A 15,593-nucleotide genomic window follows, 5' to 3' on the forward strand; every position below is an offset into this window, starting at 1 on the left:
TTGTTAATAATGTTACCAAGGAATAGCAAGTTGATGAAAAAGGGGATGAGTGTATAGAAATGCAATTGGAGCAATGAATCGCTCAACAATTTCATTTCTCTCAACAATTCAAATCACTCAGGCGGAACAGTAAAATGACTGTACTTTTCCTTTAATGGTTATGAATTCCAGCCACATTCTGAACAAAAGCTTGCTTTTTGTAAGATTTCCTAAACTAAACAGCTCAATGTCATCTAATTTTTCAAACAAAATCCTGCCCACTCCCTTCACTGATTTAACAATTAACTGCTGTGTAGCAAATTTTTTAAAAATATAGTATAGTACTTGCACAACTAATTTCCTTCGTAACAATAATCCAGTGATGTATTCTATTAACATCCCACTATATTATGATTATGAAGGAAATTGGTTGAGCTGGGCTGGCCCTTCTTTGGCCAACGTCTGTCAGATATCAGTGAACAAATACTGCCAGAGGGTACAATTGAATAATTAGTGTTCAAAAGCAGTACAGTTTGAAAGGTATTTTGACTGTTCAGATCTAGTTAAGAGAAAAGCAGCAAATAAAAGGTTTTTCTTCATCATTCTGGCACCTTTAGTCAGTTCTGTGGTTATTGAGTGTAATACAACTAATCTAACAGGTGCCACTTGGCATCTACTTTATACTACAGTAAATCGCAACTAAATTATTATAATTCCTATGATATGTCAAATAATCAATCCATCATGAATCTTTACATGGCTGAACAAAATGTTTGCTTGAAGTGGCCATTGCAGTTCAGTGAAATTTAGATTAGGTGTTGCTTAGGAAAGCATAAATGCATACCTCAATATACAAATAAACAAACTTTATTGTCATGACCATGAAAATCTCCATTGTTGGCAACATATGCTTTTGTTATGACTTTATTGAGCTAAAGCACTTTTCTAATTAGTATGCATAGTCCGATTAGAAATTCAAATGTATGCTACTTTTCCGCTATTAATGCACACTTGGGACCAATTTTTTTCTCAAATGGTCATTTTCTTCAAGATTTGTGTGTATTTAGTGTCATTTTACACTTTTATTAGTTTCATGGCCAGGGATAAAACTGCAAACTACAATCTACTGCTAAACAAGATGATCTGATTTATGTCTACACCTGAATTGAGCATACTTGAGCAAGTAAATTTTATGAAGGAGTATCAAAAATTAGTTCTGCAAAATTTTCTTTCAACAGCCAAACAATCTAAGGTCAAAGTTTGTGTTAAAGAAAACATTACAAAAGTGAAGTGTTATCGATGCCAAAAATCTGAAATATAAAAAGCAGCGGAAAAGCTTTACAGGTCTGACAAAACTGTGACCAGAGAAACAACATTAACATGTCTAGTCAATTGCCTTTCACTTTCCCTCTCCACGTTGAAGAAATGACTTTTTTTCCCTTTAATGGAAATGTTTGTTAATTGACAAAAAGAGATGATATTGCATTCAAACAGATTACAATACTTTGAGATCAGAAAACAAAATGCAATGCTAAAAGTCAATGTTTTCCAATATAATGACCACAAAAAAGTTTTTAAAAATTGCAGATTCTTTCTCTATTTCACTCTAGAAGGCAACCTCCTTTAACAACTAATCAGAAATTCAATATGTAATTCCATCCGAGTTAAGCAAGTTGCTCTAGATATTTTCAACCATCCTGCTCAGACATATTACAACACCCCTTTGGAGCAGATAGGACTTGGGCCCAGATTTTCTCACTCAAAGATAGGAACAGTTTCACTGCACCACAAGAACTTAATACAGTTGTTCCATCCGACAATTTTCCATCCTCAACCAGATGAGTCTCCACTTTTGCTGAATAGTATCACAGTCTGTCACCAGGATGACTATCCACCACAGTGCACATTTCACTCTACATTCTATCCATTCCTAGTTCCCCTTGTCTCATCCAAAGATAAAGAAAAATAAAAACAGTATAATTGAGAGAATGGAGAAAAATAGCAACAGAAAGCTGGGAAATTATTTTGTTTGATCAAAAAAATGCACTTAACAACTAAGTACTTTCAAGTAAAAATACACAAACTAAACAGAAAGGCAATAAACAAACATGAACATTAATAATGAATTATCAGGGAGAAACATTAATCTTCCACCAACATTTCTCTGCAAAGATTGAGCTTTCACAGCTAATTTAAGCTCAATAAGCCCTGGTAAAGTCACGAGGCACAGCTACGGCTACAAATTCAAAGCGAAACTTACATCCATTACCCTTAGAGTCAAGCAAGTGGCAGAGCACTGCAAGATTCAAAATTGCAAAAAATTTACAGCTGACATTTGAGCTCACTCATGCAGATGTCAGAGATGTGTTTGGAATGTAAGCAGTGCATTATTGCACATTTCATGAAAACCATGGAGTCTTCATGGAATCTTCTAAAGGTGTGACAGATTGTAATGGGGTATTATTTCACTGCATGTTGCAATCAACAACGTGGCTCCCTTTAATTGGATCAGCAATTCTTGTGTTCACCTGAAGCTTGGTCTTGTTAAAACATTTGAAATCTGATGGAGCCGATGAGAACATGTTCCCTAAATGCTGGATTCAACTGCCAATGCATCATTCAATAAACTCTTTGAAATATTAATATAAGCTAATTTTCAACTGTTTTAAAAAAAGATTTTACATGTCAATTGAAATTGTCATGCTAAAATTTCTAAATTCTTCCCAAAGTCAGGAGACTTGAACAGAGAAATTACATTCCTAAGAGTAACAAAGAGGAAGAAAAATCTAAAAGAAATACAAATGGTTCGAATACTCTTTTGAAAAAACACTACCAATTATTTTTCCAAATGCACAGGTAATAACTGGATTTTGAAAGAATTCTGGGATTGATTTGTACCATCTGGGCAGATCAGGAAGTTCAGGGCGACTCCACCGATAGAGACGCCACACATACATTTTGTATTGTTAGATGTGACCAAACAGCGATTCAGTGGAGATCAGACTTTTTTCCACAGCATAACGGTAATACTAGTGCAATTTAATATTATTGTTCAAATAATACTGCGTCGGATCTCACTTATTCATTTGAACTCAAAACACCATGATCACCATCACCACAAAGGATCTGCACTTCAAATAATTTCAGAATTTTGAGAAGAGGAGAGAGAGTGTCAAGTGACTCCATGCACTCTAAATCCTGACTTGTAAAGGTCAAACAATGTTTCCTGTAAATGACTTGTCAAAGGAAAGCAATTCCATGGAGATCCAATATTAGCAAAGCTGCAGACCATATGGTGTCCATCAGCATTATACCCAACTGCATACACCTAAATTTAAAGGAAACCATCAAAGTCTCAGGGCAGCAATCAATTATTTTAATTCTTCACAGATGCAGACTGGCCTACTCTGTCTTCAGTTCTTTGGGCTCAAAAAGTCATGGCACAACATAATTATCAGTTAAACATCTCCTGATATTATCTCACTATGCAATCCCAGCTATTTGGTGAGCCAATGCCATCTTATTCACACCCACCCAAACTTTGTACATGTATCTGATTCACTCTCTTCCAATCTGCCTACTGAAACCAAACCAGATGATAGACAAACTCGTTGCCCATTTCAACTCCAAGCTGAGCTTCAAATCCTCATGGCAGCTGCCCACAAGGTTGATTCCCTTTCCCTCGATATCATAGCTTAACTCTGGCTAGGCTTGCCATCCAAAAGGTTATCCCTCCGTTTTCACTCAACCTAAACTCAAATGCTCCAACATGTCTTCTTGAGATTGAGCTTAGTCACATTCCACCTTGTTCCAATCTTGAGCTGAGATCCTAATTTGCACAATGTCCTACAGACACACGATGCCTAATTCCACACACAAAATTCCCACTTTTCTTTACCAAGACAAGCACTCCATTTTCCAGTCCCAGTTTAGTTGTGGTCTTAGTCCTTCAAACTCTGATCTTTGTTTCATTGTTTTCTCCTGCCTTTAGATTTCGCAGCACTGATCTTTCATAAACCTAGCTGTATGTGTATTTCTGCCCTGATCTTTAAAAGTCTCCTCATAATGTTTCCTATCTCCCTCAGTTATCTGTTACTCTTCTGTTTCTCCACCCCCGAAGCACCTCAGGGCATTTATGAAAAGTTTTAAGTACAGAACCATCACCAAGTACATGTCTGCTCCCCACAGAAGTATAGCAATGAACAAGGAGAATGATTCAAGGTATCAAATGAAATGGACAGTTTATAAAGTAGTCTCAAAATACAAGGGTAGTTAGAACATTTACAAACAATGAAATACTTGCAAAATTCCCCAGCTATCCAACAAAACAGGAGAGAAACAAATTTCACTCCTTGGTAAAATCTGTTTATTTTTAAATAGGAAAGAACTGCCTCACAAATTACAGCAAACAAGCCGCGAAGAACATTTGCAGTATTAGCTGCTGGCAGTCTGGGGAATCTAAATGGGGCACAAGAGCATCAAACAAGGTAATCAGACAGTAATAATTGCTCGTTACAAAGAAATCAGAGGTGAATTGATTTTCAAAGCTTCCTACAAGATGCTTTTCCATCCGGTACAAAACAGGGAAATGAGTATTTAGAAGGAAATTTGGTATCTCTCCCAGCAGGGAAGATAGCATACTGTAAAAATGGAAATAAATGCAACTGTTAGTTTTTGTTCCACAAAGCATTTACAAGTCAATTTGCTTCTGGAGAATTTCTTTTTTTTGAAAAAGAAAATCACCTCCAGACCCAACGCATCCTTTATAGATTGCTTTCTGGAGCTTTATTTGCAGCGTTCATTTAACTTGCAAGCCAAATCACTATTAAATGCTAGATAATAAAGATCTGGAAACAGGAGGCCAAAAGTGATTCGGAGTTTGCTCTGACCCAGCGATGAAATTCCAAACTTCTACTTCAGAATTCAAGTTTTATTACCAAATTCACAAACGTGAACCTGTGCACATCAAATGGATATCATTGTATTTTCAGAGTATTAATTCAACATTTCTATTATATTATGTTCATTTACAACACTGGAACTAAAAAGTTAGTGTTATGGACCAGAACAGACCCCCTCAAAATATTTTAAGAAGGTAACCTCGGTCCTAACATCATCTTATTTTTAAACGCAAAGTGCCTGTTCCAGATGAAATGGAGCTGTTCAAACTTTATTTAAATGCTGTAGTTAAAAATACAACCAAAGTGTAATTTGGAATAAATAAATATCTATTGGAAAATTTAGCAAAATAATAGATACAGAAACTATTACTAACTAACTGTTCCAATATAGTAACATCCCATAAACACACCCCTTGGTCAAAAAAGGAAACATCAAACACAGATTCTCACATGCAGTTCTCCCATCCAGGATGGAAAAATATCAAGACAAAACTCGGAGAGTAGCAGCCAGGAGATATTCACCGAAGATTCCAACTCTACTGAGGCCTCAGAAGCTTCTGATGCTACTGAAAAACCAAAACTCAGAAATCCTAATCTGAGAGGGCTAGTCACACCTATTCAGCCTATTTAAAAAAAGCAAGGCTTCCAAGATATTTACTCAAGTCGTATTAACTAGGCAGGCCCGCACCTCTCACCTTACAACCTCTCTTCAAAAAGTGACTACCTTGTCACATTAGCAATGGAACAATAGGTAAGTTCTATTATGAGTGCTTAGCTTGTTTCAGTAAAGCAGATTCAAATTAAGAAACTATGCCATGCCTACTTCACTACACATACCCCTATTTTCCATTTGCAAATAATTTACAAATCAGAGATAGAGACAGCAAACTAAAAGTGTAACTCTCTGGGCATAATACTGAATAAACCCAATTCTGGATAGACTCAAATTTATCTGGATAGACTCAATATCAAACACTGAAACATCTCCCAAAGAAGAAATTGCACAGTAGTCAACGTCACCTGTATGAACAAGATTTCCAAATTATGTCAAATCAAAAGCAACTTTGCACTGTGGACTGTCACAGAACAATGAGTCAAGACTCCCATTTAATTAACATAACTGTACTTCAAAAATGGTTCAACTTGTTGTGACGTGCTTGGTGGTATCCTGACGATGTGGTATAGCACATTATAATTGCAAGTTCATGGGTTGATAAATTCATTTCTCGAAGAAACTGGCACAGCCTAGAAGGCGATATAATTACCTTGGAAATGGAATAATATGACATAGACACTTCACCACGCCAATTAGGTTTGCACTCTCTCACCCTCCCCCGTTCTGTGCTGAGCTCAAATTAAAACAGCATTTGACATCTGCAAGATAATAAAATGTGAGGCTGGATGAACACAGCAGGCTAAGCAGCATCTCAGGAGCACAAAAGCTGACGTTTCGGGCCTAGACCCTTCTTCAGAGAGGGGGATGGGGAGAGGGAGCTGGAATAAATAGGGAGAGAGGGGGAGGCGGACCGAAGATGGAGAGTAAAGAAGATAGGTGGAGAGAGTATAGGTGGGGAGGTAGGGAGGGGACAGGTCAGTCCAGGGAAGACGGACAGGTCAAGGAGGTGGGATGAGGTTAGTAGGTAGCTGGGGGTGTGGCTTGGTGTGGGAGGAAGGGATGGGTGAGAGGAAGAGCCGGTTAGGGAGGCAGAGACAGGTTGGACTGGTTTTGGGATGCAGTGGGTGGGGGGGGGGGGGGGGGGGGCGGGGGAGAAGAGCTGGGCTGGTTGTGTGGTGCAGTGGGGGGAGGCGACGAACTAGGCCGGTTTAGGGATGCAGTAGGAGAAGGGGAGATTTTGAAACTGGTGAAGTCCACATTGATACCATATGGCTGCAGGGTTCCCAGGCGGAATATGAGTTGCTGTTCCTGCAACCTTCGGGTGGCATCATTGTGGCAGTGCAGGAGGCCCATGATGGACATGTCATCTAGAGAATGGGAGGGGGAGTGGAAATGGTTTGCGACTGGGAGGTGCAGTTGTTTGTTGCGAACTGAGCGGAGGTGTTCTGCAAAGCGGTCCCCAAGTCTCCGCTTGGTTTCCCCAATGTAGAGGGAGCCGCACTGGGTACAGTGGATGCAGTATACCACATTGGCAGATGTGCAGGTGAACCTCTGCTTAATGTGGAATGTCATCTTGGGGCCTGGGATAGGGGTGAGGGAGGAGGTGTGGGGACAAGTGTAGCATTTCCTTGTTGTTCCACCTTGTTGAGTTGGCGTCTGGCCTCGGCGATGTAGAGGTCAGTGCGCCATGGCGCACTGACCTCTACAACTCTCCGACACCATCTCCTACCACCTCCTCGATCATGACCCCACACCCGAGCAGCAAACCATCATCTCCAACACCATTCACGACCTCATCACCTCAGGGGACCTCCCACCCACAGCCTCCAACGTCATTGTTCCCCAACCCTGCACGGCCCGTTTCTATCTCCTTCCCAAAATCCACAAACCTGCCTGCCCTGGTCGACCCGTCATCTCAGCCTGCTCCTGCCCCACCAAACTCATCTCCACCTATCTGGACTCCATTTTCTCCCCTTTGGTCCAGGAACTCCCCACCTACGTCCGTGACACCACCCACGCCCTCCACCTCCTCCAGGACTTCCAATTCCCTGGCCCCCAACACCTCATATTCACCATGGACGTCCAGTCCCTGTACACCTGCATTCCGCATGGAGATGGCCTCAAGGCCCTCCGCTTCTTCCTGTCCCGCAGGCCCGACCAGTCCCCCTCCACTGACACTCTCATCCGCCTAGCTGAACTCGTCCTCACACTCAACAACTTCTCTTTTGACTCCTCCCACTTCCTACAGACTAAGGGGGTGGCCATGGGCACCCGCATGGGCCCCAGCTATGCCTGCCTCTTTGTAGGTTACGTGGAACAGTCCCTCTTCCGCACCTACACAGGCCCCAAACCCCACCTCTTCCTCCGGTACATTGATGACTGTATCGGCGCCGCCTCTTGCTCCCCAGAGGAGCGCGAACAGTTCATCCACTTCACCAACACCTTCCACCCCAACCTTCAGTTCACCTGGGCCATCTCCAGCACATCCCTCACCTTCGTGGACCTCTCAGTCTCCATCTCAGGCAACCAGCTTGTAACTGATGTCCATTTCAAGCCCACCGACTCCCACAGCTACCTAGAATACACCTCCTCCCACCCACCCTCCTGCAAAAATTCCATCCCCTATTCCCAATTCCTCCGCCTCCGCCGCATCTGCTCCCACGATAAGACATTCCACTCCCGCACATCCCAGATGTCCAACTTCTTTCAGGACCGCAACTTTCCCCCCACAGTGATCGAGAACGCCCTTGACCACGTCTCCCGTATTTCCCGCAACACATCCCTCACACCCCGCCCCCGCCACAACCGCCCCAAGAGGATCCCCCTCGTTCTCACACACCACCCTACCAACCTCCGGATACAATGCATCATCCTCCGACACTTCCGCCATTTACAATCCGACCCCACCACCCAAGACATTTTTCCATCCCCTCCCCGGTCTGCTTTCCGGAGAGACCACTCTCTCCGTGACTCCCTTGTTCGCTCCACACTGCCCTCCAACCCCACCACACCCGGCACCTTCCCCTGCAACCGCAGGAAATGCTACACTTGTCCCCACACCTCCTCCCTCACCCCTATCCCAGGCCCCAAGATGACATTCCACATTAAGCAGAGGTTCACCTGCACATCTGCCAATGTGGTATACTGCATCCACTGTACCCGGTGCGGCTTCCTCTACATTGGGGAAACCAAGCGGAGGCTTGGGGACCGCTTTGCAGAACACCTCCGCTCAGTTCGCAACAAACAACTGCACCTCCCAGTCGCAAACCATTTCCACTCCCCCTCCCATTCTCTAGATGACATGTCCATCATGGGCTTCCTGCAGTGCCACAATGATGCCACCCGAAGGTTGCAGGAACAGCAACTCATATTCCGCCTGGGAACCCTGCAGCCATATGGTATCAATGTGGACTTCACCAGTTTCAAAATCCCCCCTTCCCCACTGCATCCCTAAACCAGCCTAGTTCGTCGCCTCCCCCCACTGCACCACACAACCAGCCCAGCTCTTCCCCCCCATCCACTACATCCCAGAACCAGTCCAACCTGTCTCTGCCTCCCTAACCGGTTCTTCCTCTCACCCATCCCTTCCTCCCACACCAAGCCGCACCCCCAGCTACCTACTAACCTCATCCCACCTCCTTGACCTGTCCGTCTTCCCTGGACTGACCTATCCCCTCCCTACCTCCCCACCTATACTCTCTCCACCTATCTTCTTTACTCTCCATCTTCGGTCCGCCTCCCCCTCTCTCCCTATTTATTCCAGTTCCCTCTCCCCATCCCCCTCTCTGATGAAGGGTCTTGGCCCGAAACGTCAACTTTTGTGCTCCTGAGATGCTGCTTGGCCTGCTGTGTTCATCCAGCCTCACATTTTATTATCTTGGAATTCTCCAGCATCTGCAGTCCCCATTATCTCATTTGACATCTGCATCCTCAATTCATCAAAGCATTTAAAAAAATCTGGGTACATTCCCTCTCTAGAAAATACATTCTTGATATACCTGTTCCTAATGAAGCTTTGCCTTTCGGACTGTATGGTGAAGGTAGATGGTGACTAAATACTTGAAACTAACTACACGCTGGAAATTGACATCTAGTGCGACTACAATCGAAAAGTCGCCAACATGCTGATTGGCATATATGCTGTTAATTGCTTCTTTTCCTCTACCACTTGTAAATTGTTCCAAATATTTGTGATTTAATGAAAATAAATACTTCCTCAGACTAACTTTAAATATAATTCTCAGTATTTTTTTCTTCTTGTCCAACTAGGTTGAGATTGTGGAATAGTCCAGGCATTGACCAATGCTAACTTAAGCTTGAGAAGCTGAAAGGAGCTTCCCACATTGTTCACCATCTCAAACTTCCCAAATGCTACTTTAATGATAATGCAAAGTTTCTCCAATCTTTGCTCAAACTTATGTTTTCTAATCAGCCATTTTCCCGGCTTTCTTTGTACCCTTGCCAAATGTACAGTGACCATGTTTGAAGCTCAGCACTTCACTTCATTGAGAGAATTTAAAGCTGCTACTTCCCAACTCTCTAAACACCCCTCTCAAAATTTCCTACTTAAGTTCATAAACAACTTATTTAAATAACACCTTTAATGTATTACAAGATCACATTATATTAAACTGGAGGATGGTGGGGGGGTGTGGGCGTTAAGGGTGATATTGGCTGGTGATGAAGAAAGGAGAGAGAGAGAAAATGGACTGCAGCATAATGTTGACACTAATTGCCAGAAGTATGAAGGTGATATTAGATTGTTTCTTACATCCACTCTGCAAAGATTTGAATATCTTCCAATTATTTATATTGTGAACAGACCACGTAGATTATCCACAATTGACAAGCCTTCTAACTGGCTCACTCTGTAGAAAACTCAAGGGAAAGCAAGTGATAGCATAGGGTGGGACTCGATTCAAGATCGACCACAGGGAGCATCATTCATGCACCAGTTTCCTTAACTTGCTTTCATCTGCAAGTACAAAATTAGACAGAAGCTTTATGCAGCAAAAAAAAGTCATTACACTTATACACCTCATGTATCATTTCATTTATCATTTGCCTTTTATTAGAATCAAGCATAAACCAAGCACTTGGCTCATGCTAACAGTCCACTAACTGATGAGCACAATGAAATTTCACTCTAATGTCAAACAATGAATGATAGACACACTGTTCAGAAACTTACAGATTCTACGGCAAACTGGCTAGAAAAGGATATCTGTAATTAGCACTTCTCATGCACTTTTATTACATATGAAGAATAGTGAATTTTCAAGTAAAATTGCCATTTTACTGTATGAGGCTACATTATCACATTTGGTAACTCTAACGCTTCTGTTGAAATAACTGTCTTGGAATGTATATTTCAGGCAAGGTCAAAACATCCAAAATATACTGAGGAGTAATACTGAGTCAAAATATTAATTTTTTCTCTCCCTCAAGATGCTGTCAAACTAGGTTAGCTACATTTTGTATATTTCAGATTACCAGCATCTGTAGTACTTTGCTTGAGTTCAAAAATGTTGATAACCAATTCGCACATACACGTTGGTTCGGTGTTTGGCATCGCTGTCTCTCAATACCAAGGACCTGGGTTCAATTCCACCCTTGGGTGACTGTCAGTGTGCAGTTTGCATATTCTCCCTGTGTCTGCACGGGTTTATTCCAGATAGTCCAGTTACTTCCCATAATCCAAAGATGTGCAGGTTAGGTAGATTGGGCACGCTAAATTGCCCCTAGAGTCCAGGGAAGTGCAGACGAGGTCGATTAGCCATTGGAAGTGCAGGATTACAGGGACAGGTGGGGGGTTAGGGTTAGCTGGGTTGGGTCGATTTGTAATGGTCTTTGATGGGTTGGTGTGGATTCTATGGGTCAAATGGCCTGCTTCAACGCTGTAGGGTTCTATATTCTATTCTATTCAGTGCTGAAGCAGTGAAAAGTATCCACTGAAGATTTTGTGTCAATGTGGAGAACAGCAAGCACCTTTATCAGATTCTGCATGTGTTTTTTTTGGCTCATCTGGCAACATTCATTCAGTAAAATGCTGTATATTTACTCTGTGCTTCGGTTCCATTTAATTTCTTGTACTCCTCCTAGTTCACAAAATCTCACCGAACTCTCAACTTGGATCTTGACCAACTGTGACAAAATATTTTCAAAATTTAATGTTTCACTTAAAGTATATTGAATAACCATGCTTTTTTTCTAAACAGCAACTGCTGGGAACAAGTCATTTCAGCTTAGAGTTTTGTAGTAGTCTCAGGCAATCTTGGTCTTCTGCTTTTTCAAGTACCGACACCAACCAGCTAATGGTCTGAAATCCTTGTGGGACTCAGGATTTTATTTAGGCCACAAGTGTATACTAATGCACTGTATTTCTGATGCCAAAACAACCACTCTGATCATTTTCGAAGAAACATTACAATGTATTTCTCAAGGTCGGTGACTGTATTGATGCTGCACTCGGTCTTGAACATCTTCATCAGGGTGGACTACTTGTTCCATTTTTGCAAGTTTTCACCATCACTGAATTCTCACCTCAGCACAGTTAGCTGACAGATGAGCCATTGTTATGTTTTCAGTTTGAAACCTGACTTATACTTCATTCTTTTTGCAGAAGGAAACATAACTGTTTGTTAGCCACTACGTGTGATCTGCACTGTGCAGGCACATCATGAACACCAATGCTTCTTAGCAATGCAACTCATCAGTTTGCTTGATCCTATACATGGACTTAGGTAATTAAATCCTGTGCTGCTAGAGTGAAAACTAAAAGTCCACTCTTAACTGTGTGTACTCCATATCTTGGTCACAAAGGGGGCTCAGTTTATATGCTTAAAATAGGCTTAAACATGATTCTTGACACCACAAAATGGGATAACTTGTATACTGGATCAACTGACATGCCATGACCACCAGTCAGAGAAAATTGAACAAACTACAGTTCACTTTGTCAATATCAAGACGATAGTGAGCAATCAGTCCACTGTGTCACCTGAAGGATACTGAAAACTAAAATGAAAATTCATCGAAGTCAAATTTGTTCACATTTGTCCAAAACTGAATTCCTTTAGTGTAGAAGACATCCCAAGCGACTTCACATATCAAAGAAACAGAAAATCCCTCCAGTATGGAAGCAGGCCATTCAGTCCATCTAGTCCACCGAACCCTCCGAAGAACATCTCAGCCAGATCCACCACATCCCTTCAACCATGCAATTACCATGGCCAATCCACCAAGCCTGCACATCCGTGGACACTATGGGACCATTTAGCATGGCCAACCCACCTAACCTGCAAGTCTTTGGACTGTGGGAGGGAAGCAGAGCACCCAGAGGAAACCCACGCAGAAACAGGGAAAACAGGTAGTCGCCTAAGGCTGCAATCAAACCCAGGTCCTTGGTGCTGTGAGCCACTGTGCAGCCTATGGCACTAGAGAGTTAATGCAGAGTAGAGACAATGAACTACAATGAAAAATGTGGCTGCAGAGACAAGCTTAAACATTTGTTTCAAAGAATTGCACAGAATTGAAAGACTATATGGCCTCAAAAACAGCTCCAATAGGAAGGAGGAATTTGACCCAAGGTATTCATCCAATGATGGAATGAAGGAGCATGAAAAAAAAAGGTCAGACTCCGATAGGCCTAGCTTTCGGCATTATGGAGCTGTAAGACCATGAAAGGGTCAGGCGACATGGGGAATTGATGGATTTCTTCCAAGAAACAGAAACCTGAAATTTGAAAAAATTTATTCATCCAATTAAATAGTGATTTATTTTTTCTCATATCTCTATTTGTTTGCTCCTAGATTTCAGTTTTCCATAATGTTTCTACTTTTGACCTAAGTATTATTTTGTTTAACCATTCCTGTTCAATTTCTATTTCCTTTTCTGTAGCCCAGAAAGCTGTAGTCATTTTTTGAATAATAAATAGTTCAAAATTAATCATATTGTGATCACTGAAACTTATATGCTATTCTTTCATCATCTGTTCAGCATTGCACCATGCTATACAAAATACTAATCCTTCAAAACACTTCTCAATTTGCTATTTACCAACAGGCTCTTTAAAAGCAGTAAGCAACTTTCAAAATAGCAAGCACTTTGAATTTCCAACTGACAAAGCTTTTATCATGAATCTTGTTCCCTAATCACCACTTGCAATACGAAACTTTAAAATGCCAAAAATGTCAACAATTTTACTGAAGGAAACCAGAAACTCAGGACAGATCACCTTGTGAGCAAAGGGAATGACCATCCCACAGGTGGCTTGATACTTTTAGATGTACATCAGATAAAATTCTTTGAGAACAAACCAACTCAAAATTTTGAACTAAGGTGCAAGTGCATGATCTGCTTTGTTAATCTAACAGTTCTTACACTCCAAAATAATTCTTCAAATATATAATGAATGGGTTATTTCTGGAAGAAATTGCATTTAGTATAAATGCAAGTCTTTCTTTGAAGTCTTTGATATACTATATCATCGAATTACAATGGCTAATCTGGCTACTTGCTGAGTGAGGTCACTCCTGATTCAAGCCTACTGTCAGTTTAACACTAGAACACCACCTTTCTACAACAAAATCACATTACTGTAGACCTCTGTCAACTTAGAATACCCTTTCCAAGAAAGCAATCTGATGCTGAAGTGGTGCTTGGGTTGCAGTGCAAGAGAGGTTCACTGATATTTCATCACCATAAATTTCAATCTAGTTTTTCATTATCAAAATAATGGGGAACTCTAATTTATTTCCATCACCAAAAGTCAGATTTAGCTTGCTTTTATTCAAGTTCACTCAGTAATAAATAGCTCAGTGGTCTCTGTGTGCTTTAGTGCCACATCATTTCAACTTTAGGCTGAGCAACTCTGTACAGGAAAAGGTTCAGAAATAACTAGGGATAAGCTAAAATCAGTTCTCTTTCAGGCATGCTCAAACCACTGCAAGCACGAATTAATCATTCGAACTGGTAAGCTATACATTCCACAACTTCACATTAAAACACCGTTTCAGTTTACATTTTTTTAAAATTACATGACATTCAGCTGATCTGGTATTTTTAATTACATTTCAACAAGTAAAATAAATCACAATACAATCAATTGATGCAGACTCATTAAGAACATTTCCAGATGTAAATGAAAGTTGGAGTGAGAAATGTAGAGGTCCTCCAGAGTCAGACCCTTCCCTACTGAATAGATGATTAGCCAGAAGCTATCATTAGTTGCAAAGCAATTTAAGGCCTCCCACGATGTCAAAAATGAAAGGAAACGAGGGAGAAGAAGCATCATCCTGTAAATCAGTAAATGAGAAATGCTCTTTCAAGGTACAAGGGCACATTGTCCTTTTCTGTTAATTCTAATAATGCAAAACAATGAGGACTCGATAAAGAGGGCATAGGGAGCTTTTAGTGGAATTGGGTTTGTAACAGATACCTCAATGTTAACTTAGGCTTAAAATACTAAAAGGATGCTTTCCCCAACATAGTACAACCATATTTATTTCTATTTAAGTAAATAAAAATTATCTTCTCAAATTATTATGACAAATATTTTATTCCTTACAATCTCCAAGGATCAGATACACATTTCCTGCTGCATTGCTTCATTAACCCAAGACCTATAAACACAAAAGTAAGATGACACAATCAGTTCCTGAAACTTACCAATATATTCAAAAACGAAGACTACAAAGAAAGGTGTAACAAGGTCATTTATTCCTTGAACATATCCACTGGCAGGATGCCTTATCGCCCATATGAAAAGAACGCGTTCAAAGATCTGGAAAATAATTTGAACAAAATAGAATGAAGGAAATGTTTTCTAGTGCAGCAAGGACATTACTCAATTCTTGAAAATGAATGGCAACACAAAATGTGTTTCCAGAACAACATTCTATGACTGAACTTGAACGATAACATTTTTAAAGCTAATTCCACTGCTTGTCACCACAATAGCACTAGCCTATGCAGACCTTCAGCATTTTGCATAAATAGATCATGGCACATCAAGCTCAGTGATATGATTTATACACTTGTTGCTGTATCTTAAAAAACTAGCTATATCAATTAATATATTTCACCTTGGTGACTGA

General features: G+C 40.9%; 1 protein-coding gene across 5 annotated transcripts in view; it reads right to left on the reverse strand.

The window, feature by feature from the left end:
- The window catches only part of tbc1d22a (TBC1 domain family, member 22a), a 365,864-nt gene that overhangs the window by 217,926 nt on the left and 132,345 nt on the right, over positions 1-15,593 (reverse strand). For all 5 annotated transcript variants that reach the window (XM_059654624.1, XM_048554225.2, XM_048554228.2 and 2 more), the window contains one exon: positions 15,166-15,280. In XM_059654624.1, coding sequence (XP_059510607.1) covers positions 15,166-15,280 — 115 coding nt within the window. The remainder of the gene's footprint in view (positions 1-15,165; positions 15,281-15,593) is intronic.

The sequence above is a fragment of the Stegostoma tigrinum genome, chromosome 25, assembly GCF_030684315.1.
Source record: "Stegostoma tigrinum isolate sSteTig4 chromosome 25, sSteTig4.hap1, whole genome shotgun sequence".
Lineage (NCBI taxonomy): Eukaryota > Metazoa > Chordata > Chondrichthyes > Orectolobiformes > Stegostomatidae > Stegostoma > Stegostoma tigrinum.